The sequence below is a fragment of the Elephas maximus genome, chromosome 3, assembly GCF_024166365.1.
Source record: "Elephas maximus indicus isolate mEleMax1 chromosome 3, mEleMax1 primary haplotype, whole genome shotgun sequence".
Lineage (NCBI taxonomy): Eukaryota > Metazoa > Chordata > Mammalia > Proboscidea > Elephantidae > Elephas > Elephas maximus.
The window spans coordinates 134176512-134190369 of NC_064821.1; the positions used below are offsets into that span (position 1 = coordinate 134176512).

Consider the following 13858-nt stretch of genomic DNA (forward strand, 5'->3'; position numbering starts at 1 on the left):
CTTAAAAAAAAAAAAAAAAAATCCAATTGTATAAACATACATGTGCATATATACAAACACACTCAGAGGATCACATCAAGGCCTTTTTTTGTTCAAAAAAGATTTCTGACATTTAACTTTTTTATTATTATTTTTAAGTAAGTCTTTGCTACTCAGAATGTCCTTTCACTTAAGAATCAGGTTTAATCTACAGCCTTTATTCCTCTGTTATTCTTCATTCCTATTGAATATCTAGCTACTGGCCATAGTTTCGTTGATGAAAAAATATTGCCGAAGCATTTTTAAAATTTTTAAATGCATGCAGAAAGAACTACATAAGCTTTACAAGCAGCTACATAAAGTGGCTCAAGGAACAGTATTATTTATTTTGGCCTAAGCCCTTTAACAGCATCCTTTTGAGACACAAGAGAATGGCCACAAGAGCACAGCAGGGCTCAGAATACACTGCGGGGCCAGTGGATGCCCTGAGTGGTTTATAGGCCAACAGGCAGGAATCCACTCTGCTGTCGCCCCCTTTCTCTACATTTTCTCTAAATGCACTGTGTCCTCTTTACAGCCTATGCTTTTAAACTGTATATACATATATATATATTTTAAATCTAGTAATGATTCAGACCTCAAACAACACTGTATATGGGGTTTGTTAGAGACAGGTAACCATTCTTAACAGCTCCTTCCCCAGAGGAGGCCTCGGTGGGCAGAGGGGTGTCCACGGCTTAGGAGCTGTCCTTATTGCAGATGGTGCCTTGGCTAATACTATCTTCCATATTCTGGCTGCCCGTGTCGCTCCTGCTGAGGACCCCAGATGGAATATGGGAAAGACGCCTCGCAGGGCTCTTCTCCTGAGAGAAACAGCAGATCATCTTCTTCATGGTGCTGTACATGTCCTCGTCCTTGTACGAGTAGATGACGGGGTTCATGACGGAGTTGAGCAGCGCCAGCAGCAGGAACCACCTCTTAACGTGTTGCACGCCGCACTGCGTGCAGTTCAGGCCATCGAGCAGCAGGACCACCAGGCCCGGCGTCCAGCACACGACGAATGCCCCTGTAGGGAGAGAAAAGGAAGCAACTGGAGCTGAGACCTAGGCGGCTTTTTTAGGGCCCATCCCATCCCCATCCCGTGTTTCAATCAGTGGCAACAAGGGACAGTGAGGACTTGTTTTGACAACTGCAAAGCAAACTTCATCTGAGTGCTTGGGACCTGGGCGTGTTAGGGGTAAACAGCTGGGAATCTCCTTGATTATAAACCACATTCTATTTCACTTTCTTATGTGTTTGCCCAGGCATCCTTGTAACTAAGAACTTACTTATATTTACCTCCTGCTTACTCAAATTTTTTTTTTTTTTTTTACTAAGCATTAGGAGTCTCTGGGTGGTACAAATGGTTAACATGCTCAGCTGCTAACCAAAACGTTGAAGGTTGGAGTCACCCAGAGGTGCCTTGGAAGCAAGGCCTGGCAATTTACTGCTAAAAAAAATTAGCCATTGAAAACCCTATGGAGCACAGTTCTACTCTGACACACAAGGGGTCACCATGAGTCAGAGTCAACTTGAGAGCAACTTTTTTTTTTAAATAACTAAGTACTACATATCGTTTATTTATTTAATCCTCTGAATTAGGAGGCTGTTAGAGTCATTATTCACATTTTACGTATGAGCAAACCTAGGCCCAATTCCACAGGGATATATAGGAGGGTTCTCAAACTCCTGGCCTCACATACTTAACCCTACATTCTGCTGTACTCTAAATCAGGTTTTCTAAATGCTTCCCTGAAAAACAGGAAACGTTGTGCCTATGGCATTCTCCTAGTCTTTCAACTATGTCACCTGCTCAAAAATTCACTCTTCATAAACCCATGTTGATGCTTCTTGGCATATTCACAGGTCATCTGTTTAATAATCTGTTCTAGATTTATATACATATATAAAAGAAATAAATCTCTTTCATGATGATATGGTTAGAAATGTGCTTTTCAGACTCTCCAATCACACATGAACAATAGTTTCTTTCTGATTCTCTACCCATCTGAACGTACCTAGCTTACCTCTAAACTTTGATACATTTTTCCTAAAATATGAGAAATAGGTTCGATATTCCCCTATTTAGTTATTATAACCTCAAGTGTCAGTAGCAGCTCTCATTTATACAGTGCGTACTATGAATCAGGCCCTGGAGCAAATTTCTTGCTTCATTAACTGATAGAGCCACAGTAGGAGGTAACCAAAAACCAAACCTGCTGCTGTCGAGTTGATTCTGACTCATAGCGACCCTATAGGACATAGTAGAACTGTGCCATAGAGTTTCCAAGAAGCAGCCGGTGGATCCAAACTGCTGACTTTTTGGTTAGCAGCCGTAGCTCTTAACCACTACCCTACCAGGGTTTCCACATAGTTGATAAGGGATATCTAATTTCAACGCCAGGCTGTCTCTCTCCTGAGGTCATGCTCTTGGTTATTATGTGACCTAACTCTATACCATGGCATGGTCACTTTCTCCCCAAGTCCTTATCATTTCTAAATACACTTGCATATCTACTGAATGGAAACCCTGGTGGCGTAGTGGTTAAGAGTTCGGATGCTAACCAAAAGGTTGGTAGTTCGAATCTACCAGGCACTCCTTGGAAACCCTGTGGGGCAGTTCTACTCTGTCCTATAGGGTTGCTATGAGTCAGAGTCAACTCGATGGCAACAGGCTTGGACTTGGCATCTACTGAGTATCTATTGTGTCAGGAACTGTACTAGACAGTGAACAAGGCAGAGACAATGCACTTAGGGAGCTAAAATGATAACAGGGTGACAGAAGAAATAAGTAAATCTATAACCTCTATCACCAACTACTTGTTCTTATTAGTTAAAGTTATTTCTGGATAGTATTCCTCTTGTTGTTTTATCTCCCTTCTGAGACATGTAATAATAAGCAAGACAAATCAAGAATTATAAAAAGAAGCACTATGGGGTAGTGAAACCCCGTGAACTTTGAGATGGAAGAGGTACGCCCAGCAATTCATCTTACAAGCAACATGGCAGTAAGGAAATCACTTCTTTGAGCCTCTGTTCCTTCATCTATAAAATAAGGATAATAATCCCTACCTTGCAGGATGGTTGTAAGGGTCAGAGGTAACAGAAAGTGGTGCTCAACCCTGTATTGGGTTCACCAAGCAATCTCACTGTAAGGTCCTTTATTTTCAGGAAAGTTAGATGTCTAGGAGATATCAGGAGGGCTTAAGTCTCCTTTTCATAATTACAGCTCATCAGTGGCTATTTCTTTCCTCCATCCTATAATGTGTTTGGTCTGCTGACACATGTGGATGAAGAACTGGACTCAGAGATCTGGGGCCTAACTCTTCTCTTACTGTTCAATTCTGGGAAAGCCACGTCATTGCTCTGGGCTTCAGTTTCCAAAGTTGTAAAGTGATATTAGGCTAAGTCTGGATTTTTCAAACTGTGGATAAGAGCCCTTTAGTGTGTGTGTGCAATCAATTTAAAGAGTTCAGAGTGGAATTTCTCTTAATTAAATAGAATAGTGAAGCTGAAGAAAATTAAAACAAGTCCACGAGAACCAAAGTACAGCCTTGAGTATATACCACCTGAATTTAGAGACCATCTCGGGAATACATTTGATGCAATGAACACTAATGACCAAAGACCAGGTACATTATAGGGTGACATCAAAAACATCATAACGAAGAAAGTAAAAGGTCATTAAAAAAACAGAAAAGGGAAAAATGAAACCAAAATGGATGTGAGAGGAGACTCTGAAACTTGCTCTTGAATGTAAAGTAACTAAAGTGAAAGGGAGAAATGATGAAGTAAAAGAGCTGAACAGAAGACTTCAAAGGGTATCTCAAGAAGGCAAAGTATTACAATAGAATGTGCAAAGATCTGTAGTTAGAAAACCAAAAGGGAAGAACATTCTCGGCATTTCTCAAGCTGAAAGAACTGAACAAAAAATTCAAGCCTTGAGTTGCAATATAGAAGGATTCTATGGGCAAAAAATTGAAAGACAGAGGAAACAATGAAAGAAGATTGAAGAAATACAAAGACACTACACCAACAAAAATTGGTCAAATTTCAATCATTTAAGGAGGTAGCATATAATCAAGAACTGATGGTATGAAGGAAGAAGTCCAAGCTGCACTGAAGACATTGGTGAAAAACAAGGCTCCAGGAATCGACACGATACCAGTTGTGATATTTCAACAAACAGATGCAATGCTAGAAGGGCTCACTCGTTTATAAAAAAGACTTTTGGAAGACAGCTACCTGGCCAATTGACCGGAAGGATCCATATTTGTGCCTATTCCAAAGAAAGGTGATCCAATGGAATACAGATATTATTGAATAATATCATTAATATCACATGAAAATAAAATTATGCTGAAGATAATTAAAAAATGGTTACAGCAGCACATTGACAAGGAACTGCCAGAAATTCAAATCAAATTCAGAAGAGGATGTGGAACAAGGGATATCATTGCTGATGTCAGATGGATCTTGGCAGAAAGCAGAGAATACCAGAAAGATATTTAAGTGTGTTTTATTGACTATGCAAAGGCATTCAGCTGTGTGGATCGTAACAAATTATGGATAACATTGTGAAGAATGGGGATTCCAGACACTTAATTGTGCTCATAAGGAACCTGTACATAGACCAAGAGGCAGCTGTTCGAACAAAACAAGGGGATACTGCATAGTTTAAAATCAGGAAAGCCATGCAACAGGGTTGTATCCTTTCAGCATACTTATTCAATCTGTGCTTAGCAAATAGCCTGAGAAGCCCGACTCTATGAAGAAGAACATGGCATCAGGATTGGAGGAAGACTCATTAACAACCTGTGATATGCAGATGATACAACCTGCTTGCTAAAAGTGAAGAGGATTTGAAGCACTTACTGATGAAGATCAAAGACCACAGCCTTCAGTGTGGATTACACCTTAACATAAAGAAAACAAAAACCCTCAGAACTGGACCAATAAGCAACATCATGATAAATGGAGAAAAGATTGAAGTTGTCAAGGATTTCATTTTACTTGGATCCACAATCAACACCCACAGAAGCAGCAGTCAAGAAATCAAACGATGTATTGCATTGGGCAAATCTGCTGCAAAAGATCTGTTTAAAGTGTTAAAAAGCAAAGAGGTCACTTTGAGGACTAGGGTGTACCTGACCCAAGCCATGGTATTTTCAATTGCCTCATATGCATGTGAAAGCCTGACAATGAATAAGGAAGACTGAAGAAGAATTGATGCTTTGGAATTTGAATTATGGCATTGGCGAAGAATACTGAATATACCATGGACTACCAAAAGAACAAACAAATCTGTCTTGGAAGAAGTACAGCCAGAATGCTCTTGGAAGCGAGGACAGCGAGATTTCGTCTCACTTACTTTGGACATGTTATCAGGAGGGGCCAGTCTCTGGAGAAGGACATTGCTCTTGGTAAAGTAGAGGGTCAGCAAAAAAGAGGAAGACCCTCAATGAGATGGATTGACACAGTGGCTGCTACAACAGGCTGAAACAAGCAACGATTGTGAGGGTGGCGCAGGACTGGGCAGTGCTTTGTTCTGTTGTACATATGGTTACTGTGAGACCGAACAGACTCGATGGCACCTAGCCACAACAGAATAGAATACAGTAACCCAGAGTGCATTACACAGGCTAAGTATCACTTTATGAAAATTTTGTCTCAGTTGTATACAATATACTTATGTGTGCATTGGTTATGAGGTGAAATGTATTTCTTATCATTAGGCTTGATCTCAAAGTTTAAAAACATTACTATAGATAATCTCTAAGGCTCCATCCAGCTCCAGTGAATTGCATTTGTCATAACAGTAACACTCTTGCTCTCTGTGCTATTCCCAAGAGAGGGCAACTATACTGTCAAGAGAGAAGAACTAAATAAGCCAGATTTCAAATGCTGTAGCTACTGACTTTGATATGAAGAATCCTTTCTGTGTGAAATTGTGTAATTCCAAAGAAATTCAAAGTGGGGGTCTTCCAAGGTCCCTGTGTTGATGAGATGGAGGGAAAAATATTGATTAACTTTGTACTTTGTTAAATACACATGCCAAATTTTATTAGAGTACACAACTTCCAGCTCAGTGGAAACAGAGCGATGGAACTAAAGGGAAAAAAAAAAAAAAAGATCTCAATACAAAAGAAGGTAAGAAAAGGGGAGGAAAAAGTAAGACAAATGAAGAACAAAATAAATTGCTGGAAATGAATCCAAATATATCAGTAATCAAAATCAATGTAACTTGTGGTATAGGGGAAAAATTGGCAAATCAGGCAATTTGATGTTTAAAGTTACATCCTTATGTGGTAAAATCATATGGAGAAGCAAGAAAGTAATTAATACAAATTTGTGGTAATGGTTATTTCCATGGGACAGAGCAGGCCACTGGGGTAGCAGATTTTAAAAATATTTGTAATCTTCTATTCCTTAAACTGGGTGCCAAGCACATAGGTATTAATTTTATCTTTTTAAGGTTTTTCTTTAAACTCTACTTACATCTTACATAATTTTGTTTGAATTATATATTTCATACACATATAAAAAATGACAAAAGTTAATTGCCAATATGTTCCCCTAGAAACTCTCTTCCTTTTTTTTTTTAATGCAATTTTTCTTTAATTATAAAAACTTTTCTTTCCTAGCATGAAACTCTAGTTTGGATTAGTCAAGGGACCTAAACATTCTAAATAAATCTTCAAATTGATGTTCAGTTTGTTATAATGTAGTAATTCAAAAATATTTTTCTTTTGCATTGAATAACATAAAATAATTCATTCAACCAACACTAGACAACATTTTAGTAAGCAATTACTATATGCCAGGTAATTTTCCAAGTGTTTTATATGCATTAACCATTTAATTCTTATAGCAACCCTTGGAAATAGGTACTAATACTACCTCATTTTAAACCTGAAGTAATTGAGGCACAGAGAAGTTAGTGAACATTGCCACAGCCACACCGCTAGTAAGTGGCAGAGCCAGGATCAGAACCAGGCACCCTGACACCACAGCCTGTGCTCCTGGTCCATATGCCAGGCTGCTAAGCAGTGGACCAGGAAGGATCTTATTACTAAAGTGAGTAATTGGGGAGAGGGAGTATACTTCTGGCCTTTAAAGTCCTGTTCATAGTCTGTCATATCTGACTACAAAGCTGCGTGGACCACAAGTCATTCTTTGATTTGCTAACAGACAGATTTTCTGGTCAGAGAAGAAGATTGATAAAAGGGAGAGAAACAGGAGAGGGTGGGAGACAGATATGCAGACAAAATATAGGCTTGCCATGGGCTAAGAAAACTAAAATTCTGCTGAACTTTATACTTTTCCAACAAAAAAATGAAAGGCAAGTCTTTTTTGAGAGAGGAACTCAAACACACTGAGCAGCTACACTAGAGAACAGGTGCTTCAGAGATACCAGCTCCAGGTGATGATCACACTTCCCAGCAATGAACCCTGGGAAACACGGCTGTTCCGTGACTCCTCCACCCACCAAGTTCTCCCCAAACACATCTCAAAATGGATGCAATTTATAGAACATCTGGCGTTTTTACTACATGTCAGCAACTTGATATAAGGCAAATAAATAAATAAACAAATAAATGGAGAAGAAAATATCAGGAATGGTTTTGGCCCTAGGAATTCGTAGTCTTGGAGAATTCTTGGAAAATGTGGGAAATGTTAGAAACACACAAATAGGCAACTGTCCTAATTCTGAAAGTAATGGATCCTGAGAAATATGTATCAGTCAGTCCCCTATCAATCCTACCCTATCAGTCCTCAATAAATTCTGTTGTTGTGTGCCATCGAGTCAATTCTGACAGTGACCCTATAGGACAGAGTGCTTAACCACTGTGCCACCAGAGCTCTTTCAATAAACTCTAGAAGGAGTTTTTTTCTAAGCATTAGAAAAGGCTATGATGGCTACTAGGATTATCAAAGGGTTATCAAAGAAGTGGTCATGCCAAGCTTGAATCACTTTTTTTTTTTTTAAATCAAGTATTAACAAATAGGGGTGGATCCAGAGCTGGGAACCACTGGAAGAAATCAGGTTATTTTTCTCCTGGAGAAGAAAAGGCTAAGGAAAGACATAAGGTGCTATCTCCAAAAACCTGAAAGGCTCTCATATAGAAAGAGGAAGAATTATTCTGGGCTATTCCAGAAGGTCACCTTGAAACAAATGGAAAAGTAAGAAGAGGCAAAATATGGATATAAGACATCTTTTAAGTAAACTAAGCTATTTAAGGGTGGAATCAGTTGTTCAGTGGGCAGAGAGCCTTCCCTGACCAGGGCATCTCTCTTACCTGGGTGGTCCTAAGATGTAGAAAGGGAAGGAATTCTTCCTAAATGAGAGATAGGATTAAATGGCTTCTGAAGTCTTTTCCAAGTAGAAAATTATTAAATCCTATAAAACTATAACTTTCAAGGGGCAGTGGTGGTTCAGCAGTAGAACTCTCGTTTTCCATGTGGGAGACCTGGGTTCAATTCCCAGTCAGTGCACCTCATGCACGGCCACTGCCCATCTGTCAGTAGAGGTTTGCATACTGCTATGATGTTGAACAGTTTTCAGTGGAGCTTCTAGACTAAGATGGAGTAGTAAGAAAGGCCTACTGATCTACTTCTGAAAATCAGCCAATGAAAACCCTATGGATCACAACAGTCCAATCTACAACCTGGCATGGTGATGGCACAGGATCACGCATGGTTTCTTTCTGTTGTAAGTCAGGGCTGACTCGACAGCAGCTAGCAACAACAAAGGGTTTCAACTCCCCACACCATCCAAACAGTTTTGACTTGTTTGTTTTCCAGACATGGTTATAAGTTGGTATGGATAAAAACTGATGAAGATTAATTCTCTAAGCTAGCAGTTCCCAAACCTGGCTAGCCATCCAAATTACCAGGTGAGATTTTTAATAATGAAGATTCCCTGGTCCCACATCAGACCCCGCCATTGGGATATTTGGAGTGGGATAGAAATCTGTAGGACTAAAAAGTCCCCTTGGTAATGATGATGCACAGTTTTTGTTTTTTTTGTGTGTGTGCTTTAGGTGAAACTTCCTAGCTAATTTCTCATACAAAAACTTATATACATATCATTTTGTGACATTAGTTTCACTCCCCACAACGTGACAGCATACTCTCCCTTTCCACCCCAGGTTCCCTGTGTCCATTCAACCAGTTCCTATTCCTTCCCGCCTTCTCATACTGCCTCTGGACAGAAGCCCCCCCACCCCCCAACTTGGTCTTGTGTATCTAATTGAACTAAGAAGCATACTCCTCGCCCGTATTATTTTTGTTTTATAGTCCTGGCTAATCTTTGTCTGAAGAATGGGCTTCGGGAATGGTTTTAGTTAGTTCTGGGTTAACAGAGCATCTGGGGACCATAGTTTCAGGGTTTCCTCCAGTCTTGCACAGTCAATTTTGTAAACCATTTCTCTATGCTGACCCCAAACGCTTTAATCAAGCTGACCCCATTGGCAATGCCGTAGATTCTAAACAGACTTAGCAAAAAGACATGGAAAAGTTGGGGGAGTGGCGGCAGAATTATTTAAAATGAGAAAATAGGCATCTCTAGAGATCAAATTTGCATTTGGAAAAAGGTTTGAGTACATCTTTCACATAAATATACAAACACTAGCAGCCCAACTAGTCCTCAGACAAGGCATACACAGTGCCCCTCTGGACCTTTGCTTGCTCTCTGGTTCGATCCTGCCAAGAATGCCTTCCCACCTCCTAATCTAAGGCCTACTTCTTTTCTAAGCTTACCTCATATTCTGCCTCCTCCACTGGAGTTCTTTCATCTCTCCAACCCACAGAGACCATTCCCTCCTCTCAACTTCTATTGTACTTATCACCTACAACATCCACCTGGCACTGCGCATGTTATTATGAGTCAGAATCGACTCAATGGCAACGAGTTTATGGGCCAGGTGGTGTGTTCAGGGCTTTGCACGCACTTTCCCATTAAAATTCACAGCCCTGTGAGGTTGCTGCTATTATCATTATCCCCAACTCGTATGCGAAGAATTTGATGTATAGATTGGCTCAATAGTTTGCTCTAGGTCCTCAAGTCAACAAGTAGTAAAACCACTATTTGAACCTAGGTCTGATTCCCCTATGCAAGCTCTTAAGCACTGTGCTACACTGGAAGTTACTTCTTTTTCTCCCATTCAATTTTGACATGTACAGTTCAGTGACGATGGTTATATACTCCACATTGCATCACCATTCTCCCTATCTCTGTCCGTATTGTTTTACCACCTTTAACTTAGACTTTCTGTCCCTAAAAATTCTCATCTATGTTTTAGAGTTACTGTTGTCCATTTGAACTCTTATAGATAATTCTTTAAAAGAGCATGATGCTCAAGGCAAACATTCTTTATTAAATGAGGTAAGTTATTTCAGAAGATATTTTATTTAGTTTAAAGATGACTTCATGGGATAGTTTAGGTTCAAGGCTTAAAAGTTGTTTCCAGGCAATAGATTCGGGGCTTCCTCCAGTCTCAATGTATCTAGTAAGTCTGGTTTCCAATAAGAATTTGAAATTCTGTTCCATGTTTTTCCTCCTTTTGATCAAGTTCCATCTATTAGGTCCTTGATCAAAATGCTTAGTAATGGTAGCTAGGAACCATTCATTTCTTCTGGTCTCATGGCAAAGGAGGTAGTAGCTCCAGGAGGCAATTAGACCTGCAGTCCATTTCCTTCTCCAATTCCTGTGTCTCCTTCTGGAAGTTACTTCTTTAAAATTTTTTACTTTGTTGTTGAGAATATACACAGCAAAACACACACCTATTCAACCGCTTCTACTTGTACAATTCTGTGACATTGATTACATTCTTTGAGTTATGCAACCATCCTCACCCTCATTTTCTGAGTTGTTCCTTCCCCATTAGCATAAACTCATTGCTCCCTGAACTTTCTATCTGATCTTTCAAGTTGCTGTTGTTGCTTTGATCTCATATAGGTAGTTCTTAAAAGAGCATAATGCTCAAGACAGATCTTTTTTTTTTTTTTTTACTAGTTAAGCTAAACTATTACTTGGCTTTAAGAAGACTTCCAGGGGTATTTTTGGTTGAAGTTTTAAAGATTATTTCAGGGCCATAGTTTCAAGGGTTCATCTAGGCCCCGTGGCTCCAGAAAGTTTGGAATCCATGAGGATTTGAATTTCTGTTTTGCATTTTCCCCCTTTGGAAGTTACTTTTAATACACTTGTCCTATCTCTTACACCTGTGATAAGCTCCCTAAGCATGCAAGCTGGCCCTCATACCTGTTTGCATCCTTAGAACTGGGTACAGGTTCTACACTCAGGGGCAGAGGAGACAAGCCATTTGAAGGGAACTTAAGTTCACTAAGCACCAATGTGGGGCCCACACTGCATTAGCTACAGCACCTGCTGATGTAAGCAGAGCACAGTCTTGTCCTTCAGGGATTTACAGGAATGGAACCTGGATGTGATAACTCTGACTACTATCAAAGAAAATCTAGTTGAGGTGACACACAACTGAGCTGAGCACTGAATGTGCAGAGGTGAGATACAGTGTGATGTGTTTGGGCAACTCCAAATAGTTCAGGGTGGTTTCAACCCAGGTAGGTGATTAAAGTAAAATGAAGTCAAAGAGGTGGGCACGGGCCAGGCCAGGAAGGCCCTGTACGCAGTACTCAGGAGTTTGGGCTTATCGTATAGACCAGATACTGTAAGTCTTTTTCAACCAGGGTTCTGTGAGAAAATCAAGCCTAAGTGCCCTAAAGCATCCATTGTGTGTAATGAATTAACTTTTCTCCCAAGCACCTAGAATGGTATGAGTTACGCACCATCCTTGGGAGGATTAAGAAAATACTTCTGTGTTCCACGGCTCATAAAAGAACTGCATCGAGAAAGGCTGGATCAGAGGTTTTTCAGACCCAGTTATAACTCATCAGTAGGTTGTGAAACCAATTTAGAAGGTGGCGGCCAGCAGTTTTTAAAAAATGAGATAGACTAGAAAACATCAGAGTGTATGAAGTATAGTAACGGTAATGTTTCATGAAACTGGTTTCAGCTACTTTTAAACACACAAAAATATGTGTGTGTACTGGGCCGTGTTGTAGAATGCACATATTTCTTACTGTGGGTCCCAGTTTAATAATTTTTTTTTTTTTTGCAATCCACTGCTATAGATCAGTGTTTTTTTAACCAATTTTCAAAGTATAGGAACACTTTTTCTAAATGAAATTTCTTGTTAAGCTTTAAAATCAGAGCTCCTCTGACTAAAGCAAGAGCCTTAGTCGGGTCCTTTAGGTCCTGCCCGCCAGGATTCACTCCCATCCTCATACTCCACCCCACCACCCCTACCCCCACACTAAAAAAAAAAAAACCCATTGCCCTTGATCTTGACTCATAGCGACCCTATAGGACAGAGCGGAACTGCCTCATAGGGTTTCCAAGGAGTGGCTAGCGGGTTCGAACTGCTGACTTTTTGGTTAGCAGCCAATCTCTTTAACCAGTGTGCCACCAGGGCTCCATACACACACTAAACACCTCCAAGAAACTGTTGGGAACTCCACTGAACGCGGTTTGCAAACTCCTGCTACAGAATGACAATATCTTTCAAGATTTTTCACTGGGGAGTGGGGAACTCTTACATTTTAGAGCAAAGCTTTGCCCAAGTGTTCAGGACAGAGTAGAGTTATATGAAACTAGAGGACTCCTTCCACCTGCATCAGAATCACCCGGGGTGCCTGCCTAAAATTCAGATTTCTGGGCCCCATTCAGACCTACCCAATGAGAAACTGATGAAGGCACATCTGTTTCCAGTTTTAACCAGCTTCTGAGGTAATGCTTGAGCACAGTAAAGTGTGAGAACCAACGGCCTAGGCAGAGAGACTCACTTGAAGAGTATGGCTAAAATTCAGTAGAAAACTGTAAGCATCTGAAAAAGCAGGGGTCATGGGGATGGTGGGAAGTAGATGAGTTAAAGAGGTAGTAAGGAGGAAGAGACTGTAAGGCTTGATAAATACAGTAATTGGATCTAGGAAGGGAGGAAGAGGAAAGAATCCAGGGTGACTGGTAGCACATGGTTTTGATAACCAAATGGAGGACACAGAGGAGGGACAGGTCTCCAAGGAGGAGACTGCAGTTTGGTTCTAGGCATTGGGCGCTTGCCGTAGCTGTAGCTCCTCCAGTTGGAAATGTGTAAAAGGCAGCCAGAAATGGGGGTCAGGAACGCAGAGAGCTCCGAATTGAAATGTGGACTTGGGAATCATCAGCAGTAGGTGATAACAGAAGCCATATGTCCTCCCATTAATAAAGATTTGCTGAGCAATTACCTACCACATGCCAACTACTAACAGTAAACATCTTCATTATGACTAAATTTGGATAACAAATCTAATTTCCTTCTATTGCCAAGTGACAGGTCAGTTATATTGATAAGAAGCAATTATTTCTTATTTTAATGACGTTCTTTTAGTACCTGTTTAAGATATTCACTAACAGTCCAATTAGACTATAAATAAGTGAGCTTTCCTCCAGTAATCAAATAAACTAGTTTGAGTGTTTTACTCAAAAATCAATATCCATGAATTCAACGTTAATTTTTTAAAGTACACTGAATCCTATACTAGGATATTCAATTACAGTACTGAGATGATACTCTAATGACTATAATTCAAGGTAATCAGAAACATCAAATTAAGGAATATCTAACACTTTGGAATACATAATTACAAATAAAAATGTTGGTGCCAAGTGAAATAAAATATCTTTCCAAGTTTCTAGTCAATATTATCTTTAGATCATCTATAGGCCCCCTCCCCCACCTTGCTTGGAAGTTTTCAAACGGTCTCAAACAATACCCTGGTTAAC

The 13858-nt window shown here is 40.0% G+C and overlaps 1 protein-coding gene across 2 annotated transcripts in view; it reads right to left on the minus strand.

Annotated features, from left to right (window-relative positions):
• Positions 1 to 13858, minus strand: part of LPAR3 (lysophosphatidic acid receptor 3) — a 94849-nt gene that overhangs the window by 4730 nt on the left and 76261 nt on the right. The window contains exon 3 of one of the 2 annotated variants that reach the window (XR_007516685.1): positions 617 to 1045. Coding sequence is in view for 1 of the 2 variants with exons in the window: in XM_049879648.1 (XP_049735605.1) it covers positions 717 to 1045 (329 nt within the window). In the remaining variant the exon portion in view is untranslated. Of the gene's footprint in view, positions 1 to 9; positions 1046 to 13858 lie in introns of those variants that run through there. The other variant, XM_049879648.1, reaches the window with a different exon arrangement.